This window comes from Crocuta crocuta, unplaced genomic scaffold (assembly GCF_008692635.1).
Source record: "Crocuta crocuta isolate KB4526 unplaced genomic scaffold, BGI_CrCroc_1.0 scaffold698, whole genome shotgun sequence".
Classification (NCBI taxonomy): Eukaryota; Metazoa; Chordata; class Mammalia; order Carnivora; family Hyaenidae; genus Crocuta; species Crocuta crocuta.
Window position 1 is genome coordinate 259,428 of NW_027530855.1, and position 27,232 is coordinate 286,659.

Below are 27,232 nucleotides of genomic sequence, written 5' to 3' on the forward strand. Positions count from 1 at the left end.
TCAATGCAATTCCTATCAAAATAACACCAGCATTCTTCACAGAGCTAGAACAAAGAATCCTAAAATTTTTATGGAACCAAAAAAGACCCCAAACAGCCAAAGCAATCTTGAAAAAGAAAACCAATGCTGGAGGCATCACAATCCCAGACTCCAAGATGTATTACAAACCTGTAGTTGTTAAGACAGTATAACTTTAGCACAAAAACACCAGATCAGTGGAACAGAATAGAGAACCCAGAAACGGATACACAAACAAGATCAATGGAACAGAATAGGGAACTCAGAAGCGGACCCACAAATATATGGCCAACTAATCTTTGACAAAACAGGAAAGAATATCCAATGGAATAAAGACAGTCTCTTCAGCAAGTGGTGTTGGGAACCTGGACAGAAACATGCAGAAGACTAAACCTGGACCACTATCTTACGCCATACACAAAAATGAACTCAAAATGGATGAAAGACCTAAATGTAAGACAGAGAGCCACCAAAATCCTCAAGGAAAAAGCAGGCAAAAAACTCTCTGACCTCAGTGCAGCAACTTCTTACTGAACATGTGTTTAGAGGCAAGAAACAAAAGCAAAAATGAATTATTTGGACTCATCAAGATAAAAAGCTTCTGCACGCAAAAAGAAACAATCAACAAAACTAAAAGGCAATGGATATAATGAGAGAAGATATTTGCAAATGACATATTAGATAGGGTTAAGTATCCAAAATCTATAAAGAACTTGTCAAATAGACTGTTTTCTTAAAAAGTTTCTAGGGGTACCTGGGTGGCTCAGTCTGTTAAGCAGCCGACTTCAGCTCAGGTCATGATCCCACAGTTCATGAGTTAGAGCCCCCTGTAGGGCTCTGTGCTGACAGCTCAGAGCTTGGAACCTGATTCAGATTCTGTGTCTCCCTCTCTCTCTCTCTAGCCCTCCCCTGCTCATGATCCATCTCTCCGTCTCTCAAAAATAAAGGTTAAAAAAATTAAAAAGTTTTTAATGTTTACTTTTGAGAGACACAGAATATGAGTGAGGGAGAGGCAGAGAGAGAGGGAGACACAGAATCTGAGGCAGGGCCCAGGCTCTGAGCTGCCAGCCAGAGCCTGACCACAGGGCTTGAACCCACAAACCACGAGATCATGACCTAAGCTGAAGTTGGACACTTAACCAACTGAGCCACCCAGGTGCCCCAAGAACTTATCAAATTCAAGACCCCCCCAAAAAAACAAATAACCTAGTGAAGAAATGGACAAAATCATGAATAGACACTTTTCATTAGAAGACATTCAGATGGCTGGGGTGCCTGGGTGGCTCAGTCAGTTAAGTGTCCGACTTTGGCTCAGGTAATGATCTCACAGTTTGTGAGTTCGAGCACCATGTCAGGCTTTATGCTGACAGCTCGGAGCCTGGATCCTGCTTCAGATTTTGTCTCCCTCTCTCTCTGCCCCTCCCCAGCTCACACTCTGTTTTCTCTCTCTCTTAAAAATAAATAAACATTAAGAAAAAGTTTACAAAAAGAAGACATTCAGATGGCCAACAGATACATAAAAAATGCTCAACATCACTCATCATCAGAGAAATACAAATAAAGACCACAATGAAATACCACCTCACACCTGTCACAATGGCTAACATTAACAACTCCGACAACAACAGATGTTGGCAAGGATGCAGAGAAAGAGGAACCCTTTTGCACTGTTAGTGGGAAAGCAAACTAGTGTGATCAGTCTGGAAAACACTATGGAGGTTCCTCAAAAAATTAAAAATAGAACTACCCTACAACCCAGCAATTGCACTCCTAGGTATTTATCCAAAGGTTACAGATGTGCTGTTTTGAAGGGACACATGCACCCCAATGTTTACTGCAGCTCTATAGAGAATAGTCAAAATATGGAAAATGTCAATTGGCAAATGAATGGATATAGAAGATGTTATATATATATAAATGGAGTATTACTTGGCAATCAAAAAGAATGAAATCTTGCCTTTTGCAACAACATGGATGGAACTCGATGAGATTATGCTAAGCGAAATTAGAAAGACAAACATCACATGACTTCACTCATATGTGAAGTTTAAGATCCAAAACAGATGAACATATGGGAAGAGAAGCAAAAATAAAATAAAAACAGGGAGAGGGACAAAACATAAGAGACTCTGAAATATAAAGAGCAAACTGAGGTTTCCTAGAGGGATTGTGGGTGGGAGGATGGCTAAATGGCCAAGGTGTATTGAGGAAGACACTGGTTGGGATGAGCACAGGGTGTTATACATAGGGGATGAATCACTGGGTTCTATTCCTGAAATCATTATTGCACTATATGTTAACTAACTTGGATGTAAATTAAACAATACAAATAAAGGGGTGCCTGGGTGTCTCAGTTGGTTAAGCGTACAACTTCAGCTGAGGTCATGATCTCACGGTTTGTGGGTTTGAGCCCCACATTGGGCTCTGTGCTGACAGCCAGCTCAGAGCCTGGATGCTGTTTCAGATTCTGTATCTCTCTCTCTCTCTCTGACCCTCCCCTGCTCACGCTGTCTCTCTCTTGCTCTCTCTCAGAAATAAATAAAACATTAAAAAAAACAAATGAAAGAATTATGTAATTTTGAGTATTTGGCTTTTCTGTTTCCAAGTGTTTTCACTGTTCTCTCTATGACATGTGGTCAAAGATTTGGATTTTTTTTTTTAAGTTTTTTATTTATTTCTGAGAGAGAGAGAGAGAAAGAGACAGTGTGAGCAGGGGAGGCTCAGAGAGAGAGGGAGACACAGAATCTGAAACAGGCTCCAGGCTNGGAATTTTTAAGTTCCTTTCTTGCTAGGGACAATCATACATTCACACCAAATATTTAAAGCAAAGAAAAAGAAAAACACATACCAAAGATTTATCCACCACAATATGCATTTCTAGATAAAGCGGAATTAAATCTGGAACAGTTGATGATGACTAGAAAAAAGAAAAAGCACACTTAAAAGCATATAAAACTTTCATAAATTGTTTAATCTGAATTAAAATCATTTTTCTACCTTCCCGAGGAATAATTGACAAATAAATATATATATATTTAAAATATAAAACNNNGTGAGTGTGTGTGTGATGAGAACATGTAAGTTCAACACTCAGGAAAATTTCAAGTTTACAATATGCTATTTTTAAATATAGTCATATTACTGTATATTAAATCTCCAGAACTTACTTATATTGTGTAAGTGAAACTTAGTACCATTTGACCAACATTTCCCCATTTCTCCCTGTCCTCAGGTCCTGGCAACTACCATTTTCTTCCTTGCCTTGAGTTTGACTATTTTAGAGAGCACATATAAGTGAGATCATGTATTACTTGTCTTTGTGTGCATGGCTTACTTCACTTAGCATAACATCCTCCACGTTCCTCCATGTTGTCACAGATGGGAAGATTTCCTTCTTTTTTAAGGATGAATATTCCATGGCATAAATATATTACAATTGCCAACAAATTGGGCAATCTGGAAGAAATGGACAAATTACTAGAAACATACAAACTACCAAAACTGAAACAGGAAGAAATATAAAATATGAACAGACCCACCCATAACTAGCAAAGAAATTGAATCAGTAACCAAAAATCTCCCAAAAAAACAAAAAAGTTCAGGGCCAGATGGCTTTCCAAGGGAAATGTCTTTAAATGTCTTTAAAAAGACATTTAAAAAAGACTTAATACCTGTTCTTCTCAAACTGTTCCAAAAAACAGAAATGGAAGGAAAATGTCCAAACTCCTTCTACAAGGCTAGTATTGATTCCAAAACCAAAGACCCGACTAATAAAGGAGAATTATACGCCAATATCCCTAACGAACATGGATGCAAAAATTCTCAATAAGATACTAACAAAATAAATCCAACAGTACACTAAAAGAATCATTCACCACGATCAATGGGGATGTAACGGTGGTTCAATACTTGCATATGAATCAACATGATACACCACATTATAAAGAAAAGATAAGAACCATATTATCCTCCCATAGATGCATAAAAAGCATTTGACAAAATACAGCATACATTCCAAATAAAAACCCTCAACGAAATAGGGAGACACCTTAACATCATAAAGGCCACATATGAATGACCCATAACTAATATCATCCTCATTTGGGAAAAACTAAGAGCTTTAACTAAATGGTCAAGAAGAAGACAAGGATGTCCATTATCACCATTACTATTTAATATAGAACTGGAAGTCTTAGCCTCAGCAATCAGACAACAAAAAGAAATAAAAGCATCCAAACTGGCCAGGAAAAAGTCACTTTCGCTACATGCATATGACATGATACTCTATGTAGAAAACCCAAAAGACCCCACCAAAAAATTACTAGATTTAATACATGAGTTAAGTAAAGTTGCAGGCTAAAAAATCAATGTACATTAATTGGTTGCATTTCGAGATATCAATAACAATACAGCAGAAAAAGAAATCAAGGAATTGATCCTATTTGCAATTGCACCAAAAGCAATTAGATGCTTAAGAATAAACCTAACCAAAGAGGTAAAAGATCTATACTCTTAAAACTATATAACACTTATAAAATAAATCAAAGAGGACACAAAGAAATGGAAAAGATTCCATGTTCATGGATTAGAAAAACATTGTTACAATGTTGATACTACCCAAAACATCTACATATTTAATGAAAACCCATCTATATAAAACACGCATTTTTCACAGAACTAGAAGGAAAAATCCTAAAATTTCCATGGGACCACAAAAGACCCCAAATAGCCAAAGAAGAAAAACAAAACTGGAGGCATCACAATTTTGGATATCATGCTATATTATAAATCTGTAATCATTAAGACAATCTGGTACTGTCATAAAAGCAGGCACATGGATCAATGGAAGAGAACAGTAAAATCAGAAATGGACCTACGACTATATAGTCAACTAATCTTCAACAAAGCAGGAATGAATATGCATTGCAAAAAAGTCTCTTCAAGGAAGAGCCAAGATGGTGTAGAAGTGGGGAGTTCCGTACATTTCACTCACCCCCATCTCTCAAACAGAGAAGGCCTGAAGCCGTAAGAACCCTTACAGAGGAAAAGGAGACCGAGTCCGCTGAGGAAACCATATAGTGGCTACCTCAAGAAACAAGCCAAAGCACACATGATGGAGAGTCTCAAATACCACTACGAGTAGGGAAATAAAATAATCAAAGTCTCAACAAGAGAGACCAAGAGACACCATTCAAAGAACACTTCCAGAACAGACAGGACCTGGACAGTCAAAGAGCCTTCTTTAATACAGCAGTACTCACAGGGGCAGCGTGCATAACAAGCTTTTAAAGCTAACAAAAGACAGAAAGCTAACCTAAATGATCAAATGGAAGAACTCTCCTCTAAAGAAATTCCAGGAAAAAATGACAGCTAAAGAACTGCTCAAAACAGATAGAGGCAACATAACTGAAGAAGAATTTAGAAAAAATAGTCACAAAATTAATCGCTGGGCTTGAAAAAGGCAAGAAAGACATCAGAGAAACTATTGCTACAAAGACTATGGAGCTTAAAAATAGTTGTGATGAATTTAAAAATGCTATAAGTGAGATGCATAATAAAATGGAGGCGACCAACGCACGGATTGAAGAGGCAGAAAGGAGAATAGGTGAATTAGAAGACACAATGAAAGAAAAAGGAAGCCAAGAAAAAGAGAGGTAAACTGATCCAGGAACATGAAAGGAGAGTGCAAGAGCAAAAAGATATAATCAAATGGAACAGTATCCGTATCATAGGAATTCCAGAAGAGGAAGAGAGAGGGAAAGGCACTGAAGGAGTCCTTGAACAAATTATAGCTAAGAACATCCTCAATCTGGGGAAGGAAACAGACACTGAAATCCAAGAGGCACAGAGAACTCCCCTCAGACGTAACTTGAATCTGCCCGACATATCATAGTGAAACTCGCAAAATATAAGGACAAAGAGAGAATTCTGAAAGCAGCTAGGGATAAAAGGGCCCTAACATACAAAGGAAAATCTATCAGAATGGTGACAGACGTATCTACTGAAACTTGGCAGGCCAGAAAGGAATGGCAGGAAACATTCAATGTGATGAACAGAAAAAATGTGCAGGCAAGAATTCTCTATCCAGCAAGCCTGTCATTCAGAATAGAAGGAGACATAAAAGTCTTCCCAAATAAGCACAAATTGAAAGAATTTGTCGCCATTAAACCATCAACCTACAAGAAATCCTGAGGGGGACTCTAAGAGGGAAATGTTGCAAGAAACACAAGGTACCAGAGACACCACCACAAGCATCAATCCCACAAAGGACACAATGACTCTAAACCCATATTTTTCAATAATAACACTACATGTAAATGGACTAAATGCTCCAATCAAAAGACACAGGGGAGCAGAATGGATAAAAAAACAAAATCCATCTATATGCTGTCTACAAGAAACTCATTTTAGACCTAAGGAGACCTTCAGGTTGAAAGTAAGGGGATGGAGAAATAACTATCATGCTACTGGAAGTCAAAATAGAGCTGGAGTAGCTACACTTATATCACAATAACTGGACTTTAAAGTAAAAGCAGTAACAAGGGATGAAGAAGGGCAATAATTACAGGCTCGATCCATCAGGAAGAGCTAACAATTATAAATGTCTATGGACCAAATACAGAAGCACCTAAATACATAAAACAATTAATCCAAACAGAAACGATCTTATGGATAAGAATGTGCTAATAGCAGGGGACTTTATATTAATACTTCACTTACAGCAATGGATAGATCAATGAAACAGAAAATCACTAAAGAAACAATGGACTTGAATGACACATTGGACCAGATGGATTTGACAGATGTATTTAGAACTCTACATCCTGAGGCCATGGAATTCCCTTTCTTTTCAAGTGCGCATGGCACATTCTTCAAGATAGATCACATACTGGGACATAAAGCAGCCCTCAATAAATATAAAAGAATTGAGATCATACCATGCACACTTTCAGATCACAATGCTATGAAACGTGAAATCAGCCACAGGAAAAAGACTGGAAAACCTCCAAAAACATGGAGGTTAAAGAACACCCTTCTAAAGAAAGAATGGGCCAATCAGGCAATTGGAGAAGAAATTAAAAATATATGGAAACAAATGAAAATGAAAATACAACAATTCAAACTCTGTGGAATGCGACAAAGGCAGTCCTAACAGGAAAGTACATTGCACTCTATGTCTACTTCAAGAAATTAGAAAAAGCGCAAGTACAAAATCTAACAGTGCACCTAAAGGAACTATGAGGGGAGCAACAAGAGTACCCCAGACCCAGTAGCAGAAGAGAAATAATAAAAATCCTGGCAGAAATAAACAATATAGAATCCAAAAGAACAGTTCAACAGATCAATGACACCAAGAGTTGGTTTTTTAAAAAAATAAACAAAATTGACAAACCTCTAGCCAGGATTCTCAAAAAGAAAAGAGAGAGCACCCATATAGACAAAATCATGAATGAAAATGGACTTAGTACAACCAACCTCTCAGAAATACAAGCAATTATCAAAGAATACTATGAAAAATTATATGCCAACAACTGAGAAGAAATGGACAAATACCTAAACACACACTCACTAATAAAATTCACATGGGAAGAGATAGAAACTCAAAACAGACCCATAACTAGTGAAGAAATTGAATCAGTTATCAAAAATCTCCCAACAAATAAGAGCCCTGGGCCAGGTGGCTTCCCTGGGGAAGTCTACCAGACATTTAAAACAGTGTTAACACCCATTCTTCTCAAGCTATTCCAAAAATAGAAATCGAAGGAAAATTTCCGGACTCATTCTATGAAGCCAGCATCACTTTGATTCCCAAGCTAGACAGAGACTCAGAAGAAAAGAGAACTACAGGCCAATATCGTTGATGAATACGGATGCAAAAATCCTCAACAAGATACCTGCAAACTGAATCCAACAGCACATAAAAAGAATTATCCACCATGATCAAGTGGGATTCATTCCTGGGTTACAGGGCTGGTTCAATCAATGACAAAAGAAAAGATAAAACCCATATGACCCTGTCGACAGATGCAAAAAAAGCATTTGACAAAATACAGCATCCCTTCTTAATTAAGACCCTCAAGAAAGTTGGGATGGAAGGAACTTACTTAAACATCATAAAAGCCATCTATGAGAAGCCTTCAGCTAACATCATCCTCAATGGGGAAAAACTGAGAGCTTTCCCCCTGAAGTCACGAACATGACAGGGATGTCCACTCTCACCACCGTTGTTGAACAGTGTTAGCATCAATCATCAGACAACAAAAGGAAATAAAAGGCATCAGAATTGGCAAAGAAGTCAAACTTTCACTTTTCACAGATGACATGATACTCTACATAGAAAACCTGACAGACTCCACCAGTAGCCTACTAGAACTGATCTATGAATTCAGCAAAGTTGCAGGGTACAAAATCAACGTGCAGAAATCGGTTGCATTTTTATACACCACTGGTGAAGCAACAGAAAGAGAAATCAAGAAATTGATCCCATTCACAACTACACAAAAAAACTTCATAAAATAGCTAGGAATAAACCTAACCAAAGATATAAGAGATCCGTATGACGAAAACTATAGAAAACTATTGAAGGAAATTGAAGAAGACACAAAGAAATGGAAAAACATTCCATGCTCATGGATCAGAAGAATAAATATTGTTAAACTGTCATGACTACCCAAAGCTATCTACACATTCAATGCAATCCCAATCAAAATTGCACCAGCATTTTTCTCAAAACTAGAACAAACTATCCTAAAATTTGTGTGGAACCACAAAAGACCCCAAATAGCCAAAGTAATATTGAAGAAGAAAACCAAAATGGGAGGAATCACCATCCCAGACTTTAGCCTCTACTACAAAGCTGTAATCATTAAGACAGTATGGTATTGGTACAAAAACAGATACATTGACAAATGGAATAGAATAGAGGACTCAGAACTGGACCCACAAATGTATGGCCAACTAATCTTTGACAAAGCGGGAAAGAGTATCCAATGGAAAAAAGACAGCCTCTTTAACAGATGGTGCTGGGAGAACTGGGCAGCAAATGCAGAAGAATGAAACTTATATCACTTTCTCACACCATACACAAAAATAAACTCAAAATGGATACAGGACCTGAACGTGAGACAGGAAACCATCAAAACCCTAGAGGAGAAAGCAGGAAACAACCTCCTTGACCTCCACCACAGCAATTTCTTACTTGACACATCCCCAAAGCAAGGGAATCAAGAGCAAAAATGAACTACTGGGACCTCATCAAGATATAAAGTTTCTGCATTGCAAAGGGAACAATCAATAAATCTAATAGGCAACTAATGGAATGTGAAAAGATAGTTGCAAATAACATATCAGATAAAGGGCTAGTATCCAAAATCTATAAGGGACTCCTCACACTCCACACCCGAAAAACAAATAATCCAGTGAAGAAATGGGCAGAAGACATGAACAGACACTTCTCCAAAGAGGACATCCAGATGGCCCACAGACACATGAACGGATGCTCAATGTCCCTCCTCATCAGGGAAAGACAAATCAAAACCACACTGAGATACCACCTCACGCTGGTCAGAGCGGTGAAAATGAGCAAATCAGGAGACTCCAGATGTTGGCGAGGATGTGGAGAAACGGGCACCCTCCTGCACTGTTGGTGGGAATGTAAGCTGGTGCAGCCCCTCTGGAAAACAGTGTGGAGGTTCCTCAAAAAATTAACAATAGAACTCCCCTATGACCCAGCAATAGCACTGCTAGGAATTTACCCAAGGGATACAGGAGTGCTGATGCATAGGGGCACATGTACCCCAATGTTCATAGCAGCACTCTCAACAATAGCCAAAACATGGAAAGAGCCTAAGTGTCCATCAACGGACGAATGGATCAAGAAGATGTGGTTTATCTATACAATGGAATACTACATGGCAATAAGAAAGAATGAAATCTGGCCATGTGTAGCAATATGGATGGAACTTGAGGGGGTTATGCTGAGAGAAATAAGTCAGGCAGGGGACAGATACCTTATGTTTGCACGTAAGGTGGGTATGGAGGACTATGGGGGAGAAGAAGGGGAAAAATGGTTGGGGAGAGGGAGGGAGTCAAAGCATGAGAGACTCTTGAATGCTGAGAACAAACTGAGGGTTGATGGGGGTGGGGAATAGAGGCTGGGGGGNACTCTCCATAATAGCCAACACATGGAAAGAGCCTAAGTGTCCATCAACGGATGAATGGATCAAGAAGCTGTGGTTTATCTATACAATGGAATACTACATGGCAATAAGAAAGAATGAAATCTGGCCATGTGTAGCAATATGGATGGAACTTGAGGGGGTTATGCTGAGAGAAATAAGTCAGGCAGGGGACAGATACCTTATGTTTGCACGTAAGGTGGGTATGGAGGACTATGGGGGAGAAGAAGGGGAAAAATGGTTGGGGAGAGGGAGGGAGTCAAAGCATGAGAGACTCTTGAATGCTGAGAACAAACTGAGGGTTGATGGGGGTGGGGAATAGAGGCTGGGGGGTGATGGGCATGGAAGAGGGCACTTGTTGGGATGAGCACTGGGTGTTAAATGGAAACCAACCTGACAATAAACTATTTAAGAAAAATAAAATAAAATAGTAAAAAAAAGTCTCTTCATCAAATGGTGTTGAGAAAACTGGGCAGCAACATGCAGAAAAATAAAACCAACCGCTTTCTTACACCATACACGAAAATAAATTCAACATGGTTGGAGTTGGAGAAAAAGGAAGGTCGTCAAAAGGTACAAACTTCCAGTTACAAGACAAATAAGTTCTGAGAATGTAATGTACAGAAGATGACTATAGTTAATTATACTGTAATGTATATTTGAGAGCTGCTAAGAGAGTGAACTTAAACGTTCTCATCACAAGAAAGAAAACTGTACTATGTGGTAACAGATGTTAACTAGGCTTATTGTGGTATTCATTATGCAATATATGTAAATATCAAAACATTGTTATATACTTTGAATTAAAAAGATGCTATATGCCGATTACTTCTCAATAAAACTGGAAAAACTTTTTTTAAGTATAAATAAATTTTGTAAAAGAGTCACAGATACTGAATGTTAAAAGCAAAAGCCACCTCCAAAGACAGGGTGTCCCACCATCCAGCCCTATATCTTCAAAAATACAGTAAGACGGATCTGGGCAGAGCACCAACACTGTCTACCATACTGGATCATCTAAACCACTGTAAATTATCATTCTAAATTCTTAGATGGAAAAACATTCAGTATTTAGTTAATGAAATTTTATATATTACCTATATAACTAATACTCTGGTGCTGCATGTGCATTTCAAAATCCTGTTGAACCCTGTATTTTTTGGATATAGGATTAAAATATATAACAGAGACACTAAAATAATAGTGGATTAAACAATGAAATTTATTTCTCCCTTACATAAAAGTCTGAGGAGGTATGATGGTGTAGTCCTGTAAATTCTTCAGGAGTAAGGCTCACTCTACATGAATGGCATCATCATCATCCTAGTAGACTATGATGTATAAACATGTCCACATTGCAACCAGCAGGAAGTGAAAAGGAGGAGATAAGCTCCCTTCCTTTAGAATTCAATCCAGACATGACAGACATTATACCTGTTTACATATCATTAGCTATAACTTCCTCACATGACCCTATCTATATACAAGGGAAGTTTGAAAAATGTAGCCTTTTTTCACATGCCCAGCTAAATTGTGAGGGGTTTTGTTTGCTTTTTTAAACTGAAAGGAGATGGGAAAACATGCACTGGGAACAACTAACACTGCCACATGTCTTTTATTAACTATGCATGTTTATGCCACTTTTACTCAGAAAAAAATTTTATTTCACAATTACTTTTATGAATAAAATTAAAACATGAAATTATACAAGGTGAACACTTGAACAATTTACATGGCCATACATGACAATATTGCTTCTGATATTTTAATTTTAATTTAGGCTATAATTTAATGCTGACTCCTTACTTATGAATGTAATCTTTATAAATACTGTCCTTATAAAATAACTTCTAGGACTACAGTCACAAAATCAGGAACTGAACTAAATTAAATTTATATTGAATACACACGAGTTAATTTTTAGAAAGTTATTAACATGTAAGAAAATAAGAATTAAAATAAAAACGGGTCATAAAAAAGTAAATGATCAATTGATGTAAGGAGAAAAAGGCAATGTATGGTTCCAAGGAAATTTTAACATTAAGTAAGATAAGGATGCTCCGAAGGAAAGAATATTTGCTGCAGTTATACAATAGCTTAATAGATTTATCTTATACATAAATTAAATAAAGCAATAATTTCCCTGAAAGTAGAAAAAAATATATATACAAACTCACTTTTTCACTTATAAAAATGTTATAGTCCACTGGGTTTTGTTCTTTGCCTCGGTCATCTTCAGTAAGAGATGCAAATTCACTGTTTCCATTCCTTAATTTATAAATAAGATGCTGAAATTCAACTGCAGATTCCAGAGGCTCAATTCCATAAGAAACATTTTCAAACTGCAGTATTCCTCTGTAAAATTAAGGATAAAAATGTTAAGTGCTTTCAATAAATTCTACATGATAAAATTCTGACAGAATCCAAAAGGAGGAGGAGAAGGATAAAGAATGTTTTTGAGCTCAGTATTTTGACCCATATTCTTTACATTTTGGAGATAACTCTGAAGAGAAAAAAATCTCCTGCAGTCCACAAAACTAACTTTCCATTTCATTCTCTTTATAGTTATAAAAGCAGCAGAAATTATGTAATCAGTTGCTAGTGTATATACTATATATAAGTATACAGCACTACAGTGATCAAGAAATCCCCTGTTTTCCAAGTCGGTGACTTAATGAAAGCAATAGTAAATAGAAATCTTAATGAATTTCTCTCTGCTTTGTGCTGCTTTTGAAAAATGATTATATCACCTATATAACAAAACTATATGTAATGAGTAATTTCATTTATAAAAATAAAAGCAGTAATTATGAAAAGAAATGTATTTTCTTTATGCACACACTCTGTAGAAGAGTAAACAACTGTTTAAAGAGTAAACAACTTTTATAATTATTCTTCCCTGAAAACAGGTTACAGTTCAAGTAACTAAGTAGTTAGTACATAACTTCCCAAAAAACAAATTTCAGGGTTCCATGTAACAAGCACTGAGGAACATTTATTTGTGAAAATAAGGAGCCTAGACTACAAAATGAAGGTGAAGAATTTCCTGACAGAAGAAAACTCTAGGCTTTAAGGAGGAAACCCTATAATTGTTAGAGTTTAAAACAGTGATATTATTAGAAAAATATGAGTACTATCTTAATAATTATTTCTTTATATAGAATTTGCCTCTTCTCCCTGAAGGTATTTTCCTGAAGAAAAAGTATGTCTTCTTTATCTTTATTTATCTTTATATCTTCAAACACTAAGCAAGTAGGTGACACATGGTAAGTATCAAAAATATTATTTGCTGAAAAAATAGGCTATCCTAAACAGCTCCTCCAAGTTGCTCTAGTCTATATAATGTTCTAGTATATACATTCAGTTGTCATTTCTGTAGTTAAGTAAAATTAAGATGTAGATCAAAGACACTAGGAAATCTAAACCTTCAAGGAAGTTAGAAATGTCTCCAGTCAGCAAGGAAGATGAAGAGATACATGAGAAGAAACATGTTTATTGAAGGATATCATTGCATCATCTCCACACAGGAATCCTCTTCCAGCTTCAAACTTAATATAAACATAACAGATTCACTGCAGCCAAAAATCATTAACTATATTGTTCACATATCAATGATAGAAAATAAATAACCTCAATCCACTGCACATGCTGAGCGTAACAACAGAGTTGGGATATCCTTCAACATAACCCTGGTAGTAGCACTGAGCCTATGAAAGAAAACAAGTGAAGTGGTTACTTAGGATTAACAAAACTTTCTAATGATTTCTTATTTTTATACTTGCTAGAACTGAGTATTCTCACAGGCTACATGGTTTATATCTGTATGAATAAAATGACATTCAGAAAAAGTTTCCCTACATTTGTCCTTTCACTGTATTAACTACTCTTCTGATTAATACTTGAGATTATTATTTTATACCTTGCTTCCATATTATGTTGTTACTTTCTAATATATAAATTTAGGTCATCAATCAAAAGACAAAGATTATGAATCTGGATTTTTTAAAAAATCTAATATTCTGCTAAAAAGAAACATCTAAAATTTAAAGGCAGAGGAAGATATAAAACTAGAAAAAGATACACCATATCAACACAAACCAAAAGGATGACTCTGAACCTATGCTAATAAAGGAAAAGAAGACTTTAAGAAGCATTACTAGTGATAGAGGGACATTTCATAATGAAAAGAATTTCAACTGACCAGGAAGATATAAATATTCCAAATTTGTATTCACTTAATGCATAGCTTCCAAATACACAAGCCCAAAACTGAAAGAATAATAAAAATAGATAAATCTGTCATCATACTAAAAGATAACATTTCTGTCAGTAACTGATAAATCAAGCATTCAGAATCTAAAAAAGATTTAAATGGCGTGTTAGCAACCTAATGTAAGTAGACCAAAAACTGTAGAATACATTTTCTTTTTAAAGAACATGGAACATTTACAAAAATGAAACCAATTTCTAGGCCATGAAGCAAGACAAAAAATTTTAAAGAACTGAAGTCACACAAAGTTTGGCCTCTGACCACAGTACAATTAAGCTTAGAGATATAGCAAACATCAACCATCACAGGGAGAAAAAAAGGAAGATTATATAATTTCCAAGATACAGTAAATAAATTTTGGTGGAAATCGATGTAAGCTTTCTTTTTAAAACACTGCTTTATATTGGAACTCAGGGGAGGAAGAGGAACAAGAAAAATAAACTGATGGTCCTATCCAATAAAAGTGAAGCAACATGGTGTCCAAATTCAATCTCTCAACAAATTTTTGTTATGTGAACTATGTGCCAGGCATTTTTCTAGGCCCCAGGGTAACATCAGTGGAAAAAAAAACCCAACAATATGAAAATCCCTGCTCTCATGAAAATTACATGCACTGGAGAAACAGAAATAGATAAAATATATGACACATCATATACCAATAATCACTTTAAAGAAAAATAAAATAGATAAAGTAAGAGAGTAGTAAGGGTAAGAATTCAATTTAAATTAGGGGTTAGTCAGGGACTAATAGAGTAATTTTTAACAAAGACCTTAAAGAAAAGGAATCTTGGGAATCTTGAGAAAGAGCAAGCATATGGATCAGAGAAAATATTAAGTGCAAAGATCTTGAAAGGGAAACATGTCTGGTATGCTGAAGAACAACAAGGAGACCAATATAACTGTAACAGAGTAAATAAGGTAGACAGTAACAGGAGATGAAGTCAGACACGCAAAGAAGCCCAGATTGTGTAAAAGTTGCAGGATATTGAAATGACTTCAGTTTTCACTTTGTGAACAAAGGAGGTCAGACTATGGAGGGTTCTGAGCACAAAAACAACATAATGTGTCCAGGCTTTAATACGATCTATCTGGTTGCCATGTTGAGAACTAACTGAAGGGATGGGCAAGGTATAGAAACAAGGAGATTATTCAGGAAGTTACAGCAATAATCCAAACATTTACTGGGAAAGCATAGTATCATTGGATGGAGACAGAAGAAGAGGGCAGATTCTGGCTATATAATTTAAAAGGCAATTATATTTATTGATGGATGGGATGAGGGTTTAAAAAACGTTTTAAAATGTACAATCTCGTGTCCAATAATATTTGTTTGCTTCCATTAGTCTTTAATTTATACTCATTTATTCAATAAAATATAAACTAAATGCTGTCTATGTTCTAGAGAGAGTAAAGATTAAAAGCCTCAATCCATCTAGTTTGTCTTTAATTTACCAAGACTTTGGGAAAATCTAATAGGGAAATGAGGCAATAAATGGATCCTTAACTATATCATCTATAAATACAGTGTTCTGTATTAAGAAAACATACATTTAATGTATAAAAGATTTTAAGGGCACCTGGGTGGCTCAGTCAGTTAAGCATCTGACTCAATTTAGGCTCAGGTCATGATCTCAATGTTNCTGCAATAGCACTGCTAGGAATTTACCCAAGGGATACAGGAGTGCTGATGCATAGGGGCACGTGTACCCCAATGTTCATAGCAGCACTCTCCACAATAGCCAAAACATGGAAAGAGCCTAAGTGTCCATCAACGGATGAATGGATCAAGAAGCTGTGGTTTATCTATACAATGGAATACTACATGGCAATAAGAAAGAATGAAATCTGGCCATGTGTAGCAATATGGATGGAACTTGAGGGGGTTATGCTGAGAGAAATAAGTCAGGCAGGGGACAGATACCTTATGTTTGCACGTAAGGTGGGTATGGAGGACTATGGGGGAGAAGAAGGGGAAAAATGGTTGGGGAGAGGGAGGGAGTCAAAGCATGAGAGACTCTTGAATGCTGAGAACAAACTGAGGGTTGATGGGGGTGGGGAATAGAGGCTGGGGGATGATGGGCATGGAAGAGGGCACTTGTTGGGATGAGCACTGGGTGTTAAATGGAAACCAACCTGACAATAAACTATTTAAGAAAAATAAAATAAAATAGTAAAAAAAAGTCTCTTCATCAAATGGTGTTGAGAAAACTGGGCAGCAACATGCAGAAAAATAAAACCAACCGCTTTCTTACACCATACACGAAAATAAATTCAACATGGTTGGAGTTGGAGAAAAAGGAAGGTCGTCAAAAGGTACAAACTTCCAGTTACAAGACAAATAAGTTCTGAGAATGTAATGTACAGAAGATGACTATAGTTAATTATACTGTAATGTATATTTGAGAGCTGCTAAGAGAGTGAACTTAAACGTTCTCATCACAAGAAAGAAAACTGTACTATGTGGTAACAGATGTTAACTAGGCTTATTGTGGTATTCATTATGCAATATATGTAAATATCAAAACATTGTTATATACTTTGAATTAAAAAGATGCTATATGCCGATTACTTCTCAATAAAACTGGAAAAACTTTTTTTAAGTATAAATAAATTTTGTAAAAGAGTCACAGATACTGAATGTTAAAAGCAAAAGCCACCTCCAAAGACAGGGTGTCCCACCATCCAGCCCTATATCTTCAAAAATACAGTAAGACGGATCTGGGCAGAGCACCAACACTGTCTACCATACTGGATCATCTAAACCACTGTAAATTATCATTCTAAATTCTTAGATGGAAAAACATTCAGTATTTAGTTAATGAAATTTTATATATTACCTATATAACTAATACTCTGGTGCTGCATGTGCATTTCAAAATCCTGTTGAACCCTGTATTTTTTGGATATAGGATTAAAATATATAACAGAGACACTAAAATAATAGTGGATTAAACAATGAAATTTATTTCTCCCTTACATAAAAGTCTGAGGAGGTATGATGGTGTAGTCCTGTAAATTCTTCAGGAGTAAGGCTCACTCTACATGAATGGCATCATCATCATCCTAGTAGACTATGATGTATAAACATGTCCACATTGCAACCAGCAGGAAGTGAAAAGGAGGAGATAAGCTCCCTTCCTTTAGAATTCAATCCAGACATGACAGACATTATACCTGTTTACATATCATTAGCTATAACTTCCTCACATGACCCTATCTATATACAAGGGAAGTTTGAAAAATGTAGCCTTTTTTCACATGCCCAGCTAAATTGTGAGGGGTTTTGTTTGCTTTTTTAAACTGAAAGGAGATGGGAAAACATGCACTGGGAACAACTAACACTGCCACATGTCTTTTATTAACTATGCATGTTTATGCCACTTTTACTCAGAAAAAAATTTTATTTCACAATTACTTTTATGAATAAAATTAAAACATGAAATTATACAAGGTGAACACTTGAACAATTTACATGGCCATACATGACAATATTGCTTCTGATATTTTAATTTTAATTTAGGCTATAATTTAATGCTGACTCCTTACTTATGAATGTAATCTTTATAAATACTGTCCTTATAAAATAACTTCTAGGACTACAGTCACAAAATCAGGAACTGAACTAAATTAAATTTATATTGAATACACACGAGTTAATTTTTAGAAAGTTATTAACATGTAAGAAAATAAGAATTAAAATAAAAACGGGTCATAAAAAAGTAAATGATCAATTGATGTAAGGAGAAAAAGGCAATGTATGGTTCCAAGGAAATTTTAACATTAAGTAAGATAAGGATGCTCCGAAGGAAAGAATATTTGCTGCAGTTATACAATAGCTTAATAGATTTATCTTATACATAAATTAAATAAAGCAATAATTTCCCTGAAAGTAGAAAAAAATATATATACAAACTCACTTTTTCACTTATAAAAATGTTATAGTCCACTGGGTTTTGTTCTTTGCCTCGGTCATCTTCAGTAAGAGATGCAAATTCACTGTTTCCATTCCTTAATTTATAAATAAGATGCTGAAATTCAACTGCAGATTCCAGAGGCTCAATTCCATAAGAAACATTTTCAAACTGCAGTATTCCTCTGTAAAATTAAGGATAAAAATGTTAAGTGCTTTCAATAAATTCTACATGATAAAATTCTGACAGAATCCAAAAGGAGGAGGAGAAGGATAAAGAATGTTTTTGAGCTCAGTATTTTGACCCATATTCTTTACATTTTGGAGATAACTCTGAAGAGAAAAAAATCTCCTGCAATCCACAAAACTAACTTTCCATTTCATTCTCTTTATAGTTATAAAAGCAGCAGAAATTATGTAATCAGTTGCTAGTGTATATACTATATATAAGTATACAGCACTACAGTGATCAAGAAATCCCCTGTTTTCCAAGTCGGTGACTTAATGAAAGCAATAGTAAATAGAAATCTTAATGAATTTCTCTCTGCTTTGTGCTGCTTTTGAAAAATGATTATATCACCTATATAACAAAACTATATGTAATGAGTAATTTCATTTATAAAAATAAAAGCAGTAATTATGAAAAGAAATGTATTTTCTTTATGCACACACTCTGTAGAAGAGTAAACAACTGTTTAAAGAGTAAACAACTTTTATAATTATTCTTCCCTGAAAACAGGTTACAGTTCAAGTAACTAAGCAGTTAGTACATAACTTCCCAAAAAACAAATTTCAGGGTTCCATGTAACAAGCACTGAGGAACATTTATTTGTGAAAATAAGGAGCCTAGACTACAAAATGAAGGTGAAGAATTTCCTGACAGAAGAAAACTCTAGGCTTTAAGGAGGAAACCCTATAATTGTTAGAGTTTAAAACAGTGATATTATTAGAAAAATATGAGTACTATCTTAATAATTATTTCTTTATATAGAATTTGCCTCTTCTCCCTGAAGGTATTTTCCTGAAGAAAAAGTATGTCTTCTTTATCTTTATTTATCTTTATATCTTCAAACACTAAGCAAGTAGGTGACACATGGTAAGTATCAAAAATATTATTTGCTGAAAAAATAGGCTATCCTAAACAGCTCCTCCAAGTTGCTCTAGTCTATATAATGTTCTAGTATATACATTCAGTTGTCATTTCTGTAGTTAAGTAAAATTAAGATGTAGATCAAAGACACTAGGAAATCTAAACCTTCAAGGAAGTTAGAAATGTCTCCAGTCAGCAAGGAAGATGAAGAGATACATGAGAAGAAACATGTTTATTGAAGGATATCATTGCATCATCTCCACACAGGAATCCTCTTCCAGCTTCAAACTTAATATAAACATAACAGATTCACTGCAGCCAAAAATCATTAACTATATTGTTCACATATCAATGATAGAAAATAAATAACCTCAATCCACTGCACATGCTGAGCGTAACAACAGAGTTGGGATATCCTTCAACATAACCCTGGTAGTAGCACTGAGCCTATGAAAGAAAACAAGTGAAGTGGTTACTTAGGATTAACAAAACTTTCTAATGATTTCTTATTTTTATACTTGCTAGAACTGAGTATTCTCACAGGCTACATGGTTTATATCTGTATGAATAAAATGACATTCAGAAAAAGTTTCCCTACATTTGTCCTTTCACTGTATTAACTACTCTTCTGATTAATACTTGAGATTATTATTTTATACCTTGCTTCCATATTATGTTGTTACTTTCTAATATATAAATTTAGGTCATCAATCAAAAGACAAAGATTATGAATCTGGATTTTTTAAAAAATCTAATATTCTGCTAAAAAGAAACATCTAAAATTTAAAGGCAGAGGAAGATAAAAAACTAGAAAAAGATACACCATATCAACACAAACCAAAAGGATGACTCTGAACCTATGCTAATAAAGGAAAAGAAGACTTTAAGAAGCATTACTAGTGATAGAGGGACATTTCATAATGAAAAGAATTTCAACTGACCAGGAAGATATAAATATTCCAAATTTGTATTCACTTAATGCATAGCTTCCAAATACACAAGCCCAAAACTGAAAGAATAATAAAAATAGATAAATCTGTCATCATACTAAAAGATAACATTTCTGTCAGTAACTGATAAATCAAGCATTCAGAATCTAAAAAAGATTTAAATGGCGTGTTAGCAACCTAATGTAAGTAGACCAAAAACTGTAGAATACATTTTCTTTTTAAAGAACATGGAACATTTACAAAAATGAAACCAATTTCTAGGCCATGAAGCAAGACAAAAAATTTTAAAGAACTGAAGTCACACAAAGTTTGGCCTCTGACCACAGTACAATTAAGCTTAGAGATATAGCAAACATCAACCATCACAGGGAGAAAAAAAGGAAGATTATATAATTTCCAAGATACAGTAAATAAATTTTGGTGGAAATCGATGTAAGCTTTCTTTTTAAAACACTGCTTTATATTGGAACTCAGGGGAGGAAGAGGAACAAGAAAAATAAACTGATGGTCCTATCCAATAAAAGTGAAGCAACATGGTGTCCAAATTCAATCTCTCAACAAATTTTTGTTATGTGAACTATGTGCCAGGCATTTTTCTAGGCCCCAGGGTAACATCAGTGGAAAAAAAAACCCAACAATATGAAAATCCCTGCTCTCATGAAAATTACATGCACTGGAGAAACAGAAATAGATAAAATATATGACACATCATATACCAATAATCACTTTAAAGAAAAATAAAATAGATAAAGTAAGAGAGTAGTAAGGGTAAGAATTCAATTTAAATTAGGGGTTAGTCAGGGACTAATAGAGTAATTTTTAACAAAGACCTTAAAGAAAAGGAATCTTGGGAATCTTGAGAAAGAGCAAGCATATGGATCAGAGAAAATATTAAGTGCAAAGATCTTGAAAGGGAAACATGTCTGGTATGCTGAAGAACAACAAGGAGACCAATATAACTGTAACAGAGTAAATAAGGTAGACAGTAACAGGAGATGAAGTCAGACACGCAAAGAAGCCCAGATTGTGTAAAAGTTGCAGGATATTGAAATGACTTCAGTTTTCACTTTGTGAACAAAGGAGGTCAGACTATGGAGGGTTCTGAGCACAAAAACAACATAATGTGTCCAGGCTTTAATACGATCTATCTGGTTGCCATGTTGAGAACTAACTGAAGGGATGGGCAAGGTATAGAAACAAGGAGATTATTCAGGAAGTTACAGCAATAATCCAAACATTTACTGGGAAAGCATAGTATCATTGGATGGAGACAGAAGAAGAGGGCAGATTCTGGCTATATAATTTAAAAGGCAATTATATTTATTGATGGATGGGATGAGGGTTTAAAAAACGTTTTAAAATGTACAATCTCGTGTCCAATAATATTTGTTTGCTTCCATTAGTCTTTAATTTATACTCATTTATTCAATAAAATATAAACTAAATGCTGTCTATGTTCTAGAGAGAGTAAAGATTAAAAGCCTCAATCCATCTAGTTTGTCTTTAATTTACCAAGACTTTGGGAAAATCTAATAGGGAAATGAGGCAATAAATGGATCCTTAACTATATCATCTATAAATACAGTGTTCTGTATTAAGAAAACATACATTTAATGTATAAAAGATTTTAAGGGCACCTGGGTGGCTCAGTCAGTTAAGCATCTGACTCAATTTAGGCTCAGGTCATGATCTCAATGTTTGTGAGTTTGAGCTCAGCATCAGGCTCTGAGCTAATGGCATGAGACTACTTGGGGTTCTCAGTCTCCCTCTCTCTCTCTGCCCCTTTTTTGCTGGCACACACACACTCTCTCTAGTACAAATAAATAAATAAAATTTTTCAAAAAGCATTAAAAAAGATTTTAAAAATCTGTAAAATATAGAATTTAAACCTTACCTGAATATCTGAAGGATATGAATTTATAAATCCTTGATTATACACATAAACCATAAAATTATGTGCTAAAAAAATCCTGAATTCAAAAAATGAGAGAATATTAAAAGTTACTCTTTCTGAAGCATATAAAGCAGTGCTCAGCAAAGTAAAGTAATACCCCCATGCCAAATCTGATCTACTCTGTCTTTATAAATAAAGTTTTATAGGAACACAGCCACAGCCATTAATTTGTGTATGGTCCATGGCTGCTTTCAAGCTATGACAGCAAAGTTGATACATTTTAATAGAAGTAGTATGATCCTCAAAGCCTGATATATTTACTATCAGGGCCTTTATAGTAAGTCTGCAAACCCGATAAAGGCAGTACTTTCTTTTGACATGAACATAATTTATAATCAAAGCTATTTGCACTCAAAATAATTTTTCTATTTTAATGAACTCCTTAAAGAAAATAAGAAGGGACTACAAGATGAAAGAAAAGGCATTGTAAAATTTACAAAGATATGAACTAGATAAAGGATTATGAGAAATTTCCATTCTTTCATTCTTTCTAAATTTTACTACCATGCATATATAATACCCTTATAATGAAGTAGAAGAGTATTGTGTAAGAGTCATATTAATCTAAGCACAGATACTGAAACTACAAGTACAACATTCTCTGGTATCATTGCCTATACTTATTATCCTATTTTAAGTATGCTTCCTCACCTCATGGTCACTCTTCAATTCAATGTAACATAAGCAAACCACCCACACTAGCTAGTCGGGAATCCTCCACTAAAAGTGATCTCATATAGGTTACTAATGACCCTCTAGTTGTCAAGTCCAAAAGGCAATTTAAAGTCAAGTAAAAGTACTCTGACATACACATACTGCTGACCACACTTCTCTTCTTTAAACCATCTACTCTTCAAATTCAATCATACCATTTCCACCTGATTTCCGAAATATCTTTCTGTCACTTCATCTCTGTCCTTGCTTCTTCCCTTAAGTGTTTCCATGGCATTCAATTCAAGGTTGTTTTTCCTTCTCACCTTTAATATTCACCCCTATCTCTACATATTTATCTTGTTCATTTCTGATGCTTCATTTATACCTACATAAATAGATGGCTTTGAAATCCATACTCACATTCTGAACTAAATCTAACTGCCAAATGGATACTTCTGGAATATTCCACAAGCACTTCATATGTAACTTTTCTAAAAATGAGCCCTTACTGCCCGTGACTCAGATCTGTTCCTCTTCTCTTTCACTGCCAAACCAAATCTCTGCTACCACTATATCCAATGTTAGCTAATATTTTCCCTGCCACCTCAGTATAACTCAAAAAAAAAAAAAATCCCTACCTCTACAGACAAAGCTCTGCTTTTCATTATTTCTCATATAAGTTATTTGCAATAACTTCCTAGTTGTCATTACACTGTTATAATAATTATGCAAATAATTTCCCAAACAATACACACATGCTCTACCCATCTCCTAAACTCCAGTCCCTATAATGCTTACCACTGTTTATAGTCCTGAGAAGATGTTCAAATGCAGTGTGAGTTCTCTCACTTTCCCTCTTACACACTTGAAAAGATCTTTGAGTTGTCATTTGTCATATTCTTCTTCCCTACTGTCTAAAGGAGTAGGTTAACTCTTCTTTGACTTAATGTTATTCCTCAGCATTTTATATAAGGAATCATTTGTTTATATATCTCTCTCTAAGAAAATTCCCTTCAGACAAAAAAACTGTTTCTTGTTTCTTAAAAGCCATTCACCTCAGCCCCTTTCTTCCTTTCCTGACAAACATTTTTGAAAAAATTATTTACACATACTACTTTACATTTCTTACAATCCACCTCTCCCTCGTATCATGTAGTTTAGTTCTATAACCAAAATTTAACTGAAACTATCCTGCTGAAAGTCACAAGTTAATTCTAAGCCAATTTTTCTCAACTTTGTTTTCATGAAAGAATTAAATCCTACAGAAAGTTATTTCAATTATTTTCTCAATTCCCTGAAGGATGGTACAGAGCTAGTACTATTTTCTAGAAGCTATACACCAGTTCTCACAAGTATGTAATCTAAATTCCATTTTAAATTCTTTATTCCATATCCCTACTCTTAGGCCTGGCTCCCTGATCAAACCCTAACTGATGCAATTCTTATTGCAATATCCTGCCCTGATTAGATAGGTCCTTTTAGTTCTTCCAACAACATAAGATCATATAGATTAATCTTCAGGAAAAGTCCCTATTTTTTTCTGTTCCTACCCTCTCATTCACAAAAGATTACTTGAGGCATTAGGAACAAAAATTTAATTAATTCACAGGAGAGCATCTGTTCATCTGAGACAACCAAAATATTTAATAACAACTACATTAATTATTTTTAAGACTCTGTTTTTATTATAAGTAAACAAATTCATATCGATAAAATGAAATACAAAACTAAAGAATAAAAAATTACCTTTGCTTAAGGTGTACAGTGTATAGCTTCTCGTCTATTGTAATAATATAGGATATCCATTCCTACAGAACCCAGAACAACTAAGATGAAGAGCAGTGTAACAGAAGCAAAACAACAATTTTACATCAATGCATTCCTCCAAAAAATCCCCAAAATGTCTTGATTAAAATGTCTATCTATGTATGATAGATATGATTTATAATCTGCAACAATATATCAAAAATTATAACATGAACTTATTATATAATCCATTCTTACTATTTCCACAAAATTAAGTCTAACCTAAGGATTTATATAGGATTAGTATCTATATTTAACTGAATTTTAAGTTAAATTTCTTTTGAAATTAGAGATATGTGCTATCTTATAATGTCTATTAAATGGGCATCATTGGGGTAATAAGGTATCCAACAGCAAAGCTTATTCCATTAGGCACAAAAGATATTTAACTGTTTTCTTAAAATATATTGTCTGTTTCCTATTTTTTTCAAACAAAAGATTCTTAAAATTTGGTATTGGTTTTGACTTTATCACTACTACTCTCTAGTTAAAATATGAATAACAGTAAGTTGTAATATCAGTACGTTGCTGAGCCTGAGTAATGAGATTTAATCCAGCCAAAGAGAATATGTAAAAAGCAAGAGTTAGAGCATCATTAAAACAAAACAAAAAAACCCAACTTAGTTAAAGAAACCAAAAAGACACAAATATCAGAATACAGAAAATGATAAGCCTTCCAGGGTCTATGACTGCCATCCCTGTCCACCCACAAAAAATTCACAAGGGGCAGCATAGAGAGAGCATGGTAGTTTGGGGTCACTTTAACCCCAACAGAAAGACTGGGGCAGTGAAACAAACATCTGATCTGACTACAGGCCCTGATCACCAATGAAAGCTTCTCAGGGGACAACACAGGGAGAGTGCTTTGCAGCAGGCTAACTGCAGAGCATTTGAATCTTGACTCAATTCAAGCCCAAGGCAGTTCCAGACTGGTTCCTTAACAACACAGGGACCAAACACTGTACACAGAAGGCAAAGAGAGGCACTGCAGACAACTGGACTGAAGGCAAATACATCTCAACCACAGCATTAGGGCACATGCAACACATATAGGGCACATATAGGCAACACTCCTGAAGCACCAGGATCTGGTAAATTATACTTCAGGGCACTACAGGATCTTCTTCTTCATAAAGCCACTACTTTCAAGAGCAGGAGACATAGCTGACATTCCTAACACATAGAAACAGACATAGAGAGTTAGACAAAATGAGAAGATAGCAGAATATGTCCCAAATGAAAACAAAACAAAATCACAGCAAAAGAGCTAAATGAAATAAAAGGAGATAAGCAATATACTTGATAGAGAATTCAAAGTAATGGTCATAAATATACTCACTGGATTTAAGAAGATATGGGACAGAAAACATTAAAAGAACCAATCTGGGATAAAGAACTCAATAACAGAAAATTGAAATACACTAAAAGGAATAAATAGTAGAAGAAGGAGAAGAACAAACCAGTGAGATGGAAGACAGAGTAATGGGAAGCAACTAAGCTTAAAGCAAAAAGTAAAAGAACAATAAAAAGGAGAACAGGTTAGAAATCTCAGCAATACCATCAAGTGTAATTAACATGAGCATTATAAGAATCCAGAAGGAGAAGAGAGAGAAAAGAGGGAAGAAAATTTGTTTGAAGGAATAATAAATGAAAAAATTCACTAATGTGGGAAAGGAAACAAAAATCCAGATCCAGGAGGCACAGAGTGTCCCCAACAAAATCAACTGAAAGGGGTCCATGCCAAAATACATAATAATTAAAACAGCACAAAGAAATAATAGAGAATTTTAAAGCAGTAAGAGAAAGGAAAACAGTTATATACAAAAGAAACCCCATAAGGCTTCCAGCTGATTTATCAGAAAAGACTTTCTAGATCAAAAGGGATTGGCATGATATATTCAAAGTTGAAAGGAAAAAGATTGGCAGCCAAGAACATTCTATCCAGCAAGGATATTCAGAATAGAAGGAGAGATAGTTTCCCAGATGAACAAATGTTAAAGGAATTCATCACCAGTAAAACAGCCTTAAAAGAAAAGTTACAGGAGATACTTTTACTGGAAAGAAAGACCGTAAGTAAGAGAAGGAAAAGAAAAAAGTTCACAGGTAGATATAAACATAATAAAAGTAGAAGATCAATCACTTATAAAACCAATTGGTAGGTTAAAGCACAAAGGCAGTAAATCAGTCAAAAGATTCACAAAATAAAAGGATGTAAAGTATGACATCATATACCTAAAATGTGAGGGAAAGGAGTGAAAAATGAATGCATTCATAATATGTTTAAACTTAAGTGACCATTAATACAGAACAGATATAAACACAGAATGTTACATATAAACTTATGAAATACAAGTCAAAAACTTGTAATAGATATGCAAACAATAGAGATCTAAGCATTTCAC

At 34.9% G+C, this 27,232-nt stretch overlaps 1 protein-coding gene across 1 annotated transcript in view; it reads right to left on the minus strand.

Moving 5' to 3' along the window:
* The window catches only part of LOC144235935 (disintegrin and metalloproteinase domain-containing protein 32-like), a 149,509-nt gene that overhangs the window by 99,349 nt on the left and 22,928 nt on the right, over positions 1-27,232 (minus strand). The window contains exons 3-7 of the mRNA XM_077769550.1: positions 24,771-24,832; positions 22,311-22,386; positions 19,837-19,913; positions 18,384-18,561; positions 2,867-2,935 (exon numbers count right to left, since the gene is read on the minus strand). Of these exons, the coding sequence (XP_077625676.1) occupies positions 2,867-2,935; positions 18,384-18,561; positions 19,837-19,913; positions 22,311-22,386; positions 24,771-24,832 (462 nt within the window). The remainder of the gene's footprint in view (positions 1-2,866; positions 2,936-18,383; positions 18,562-19,836; positions 19,914-22,310; positions 22,387-24,770; positions 24,833-27,232) is intronic.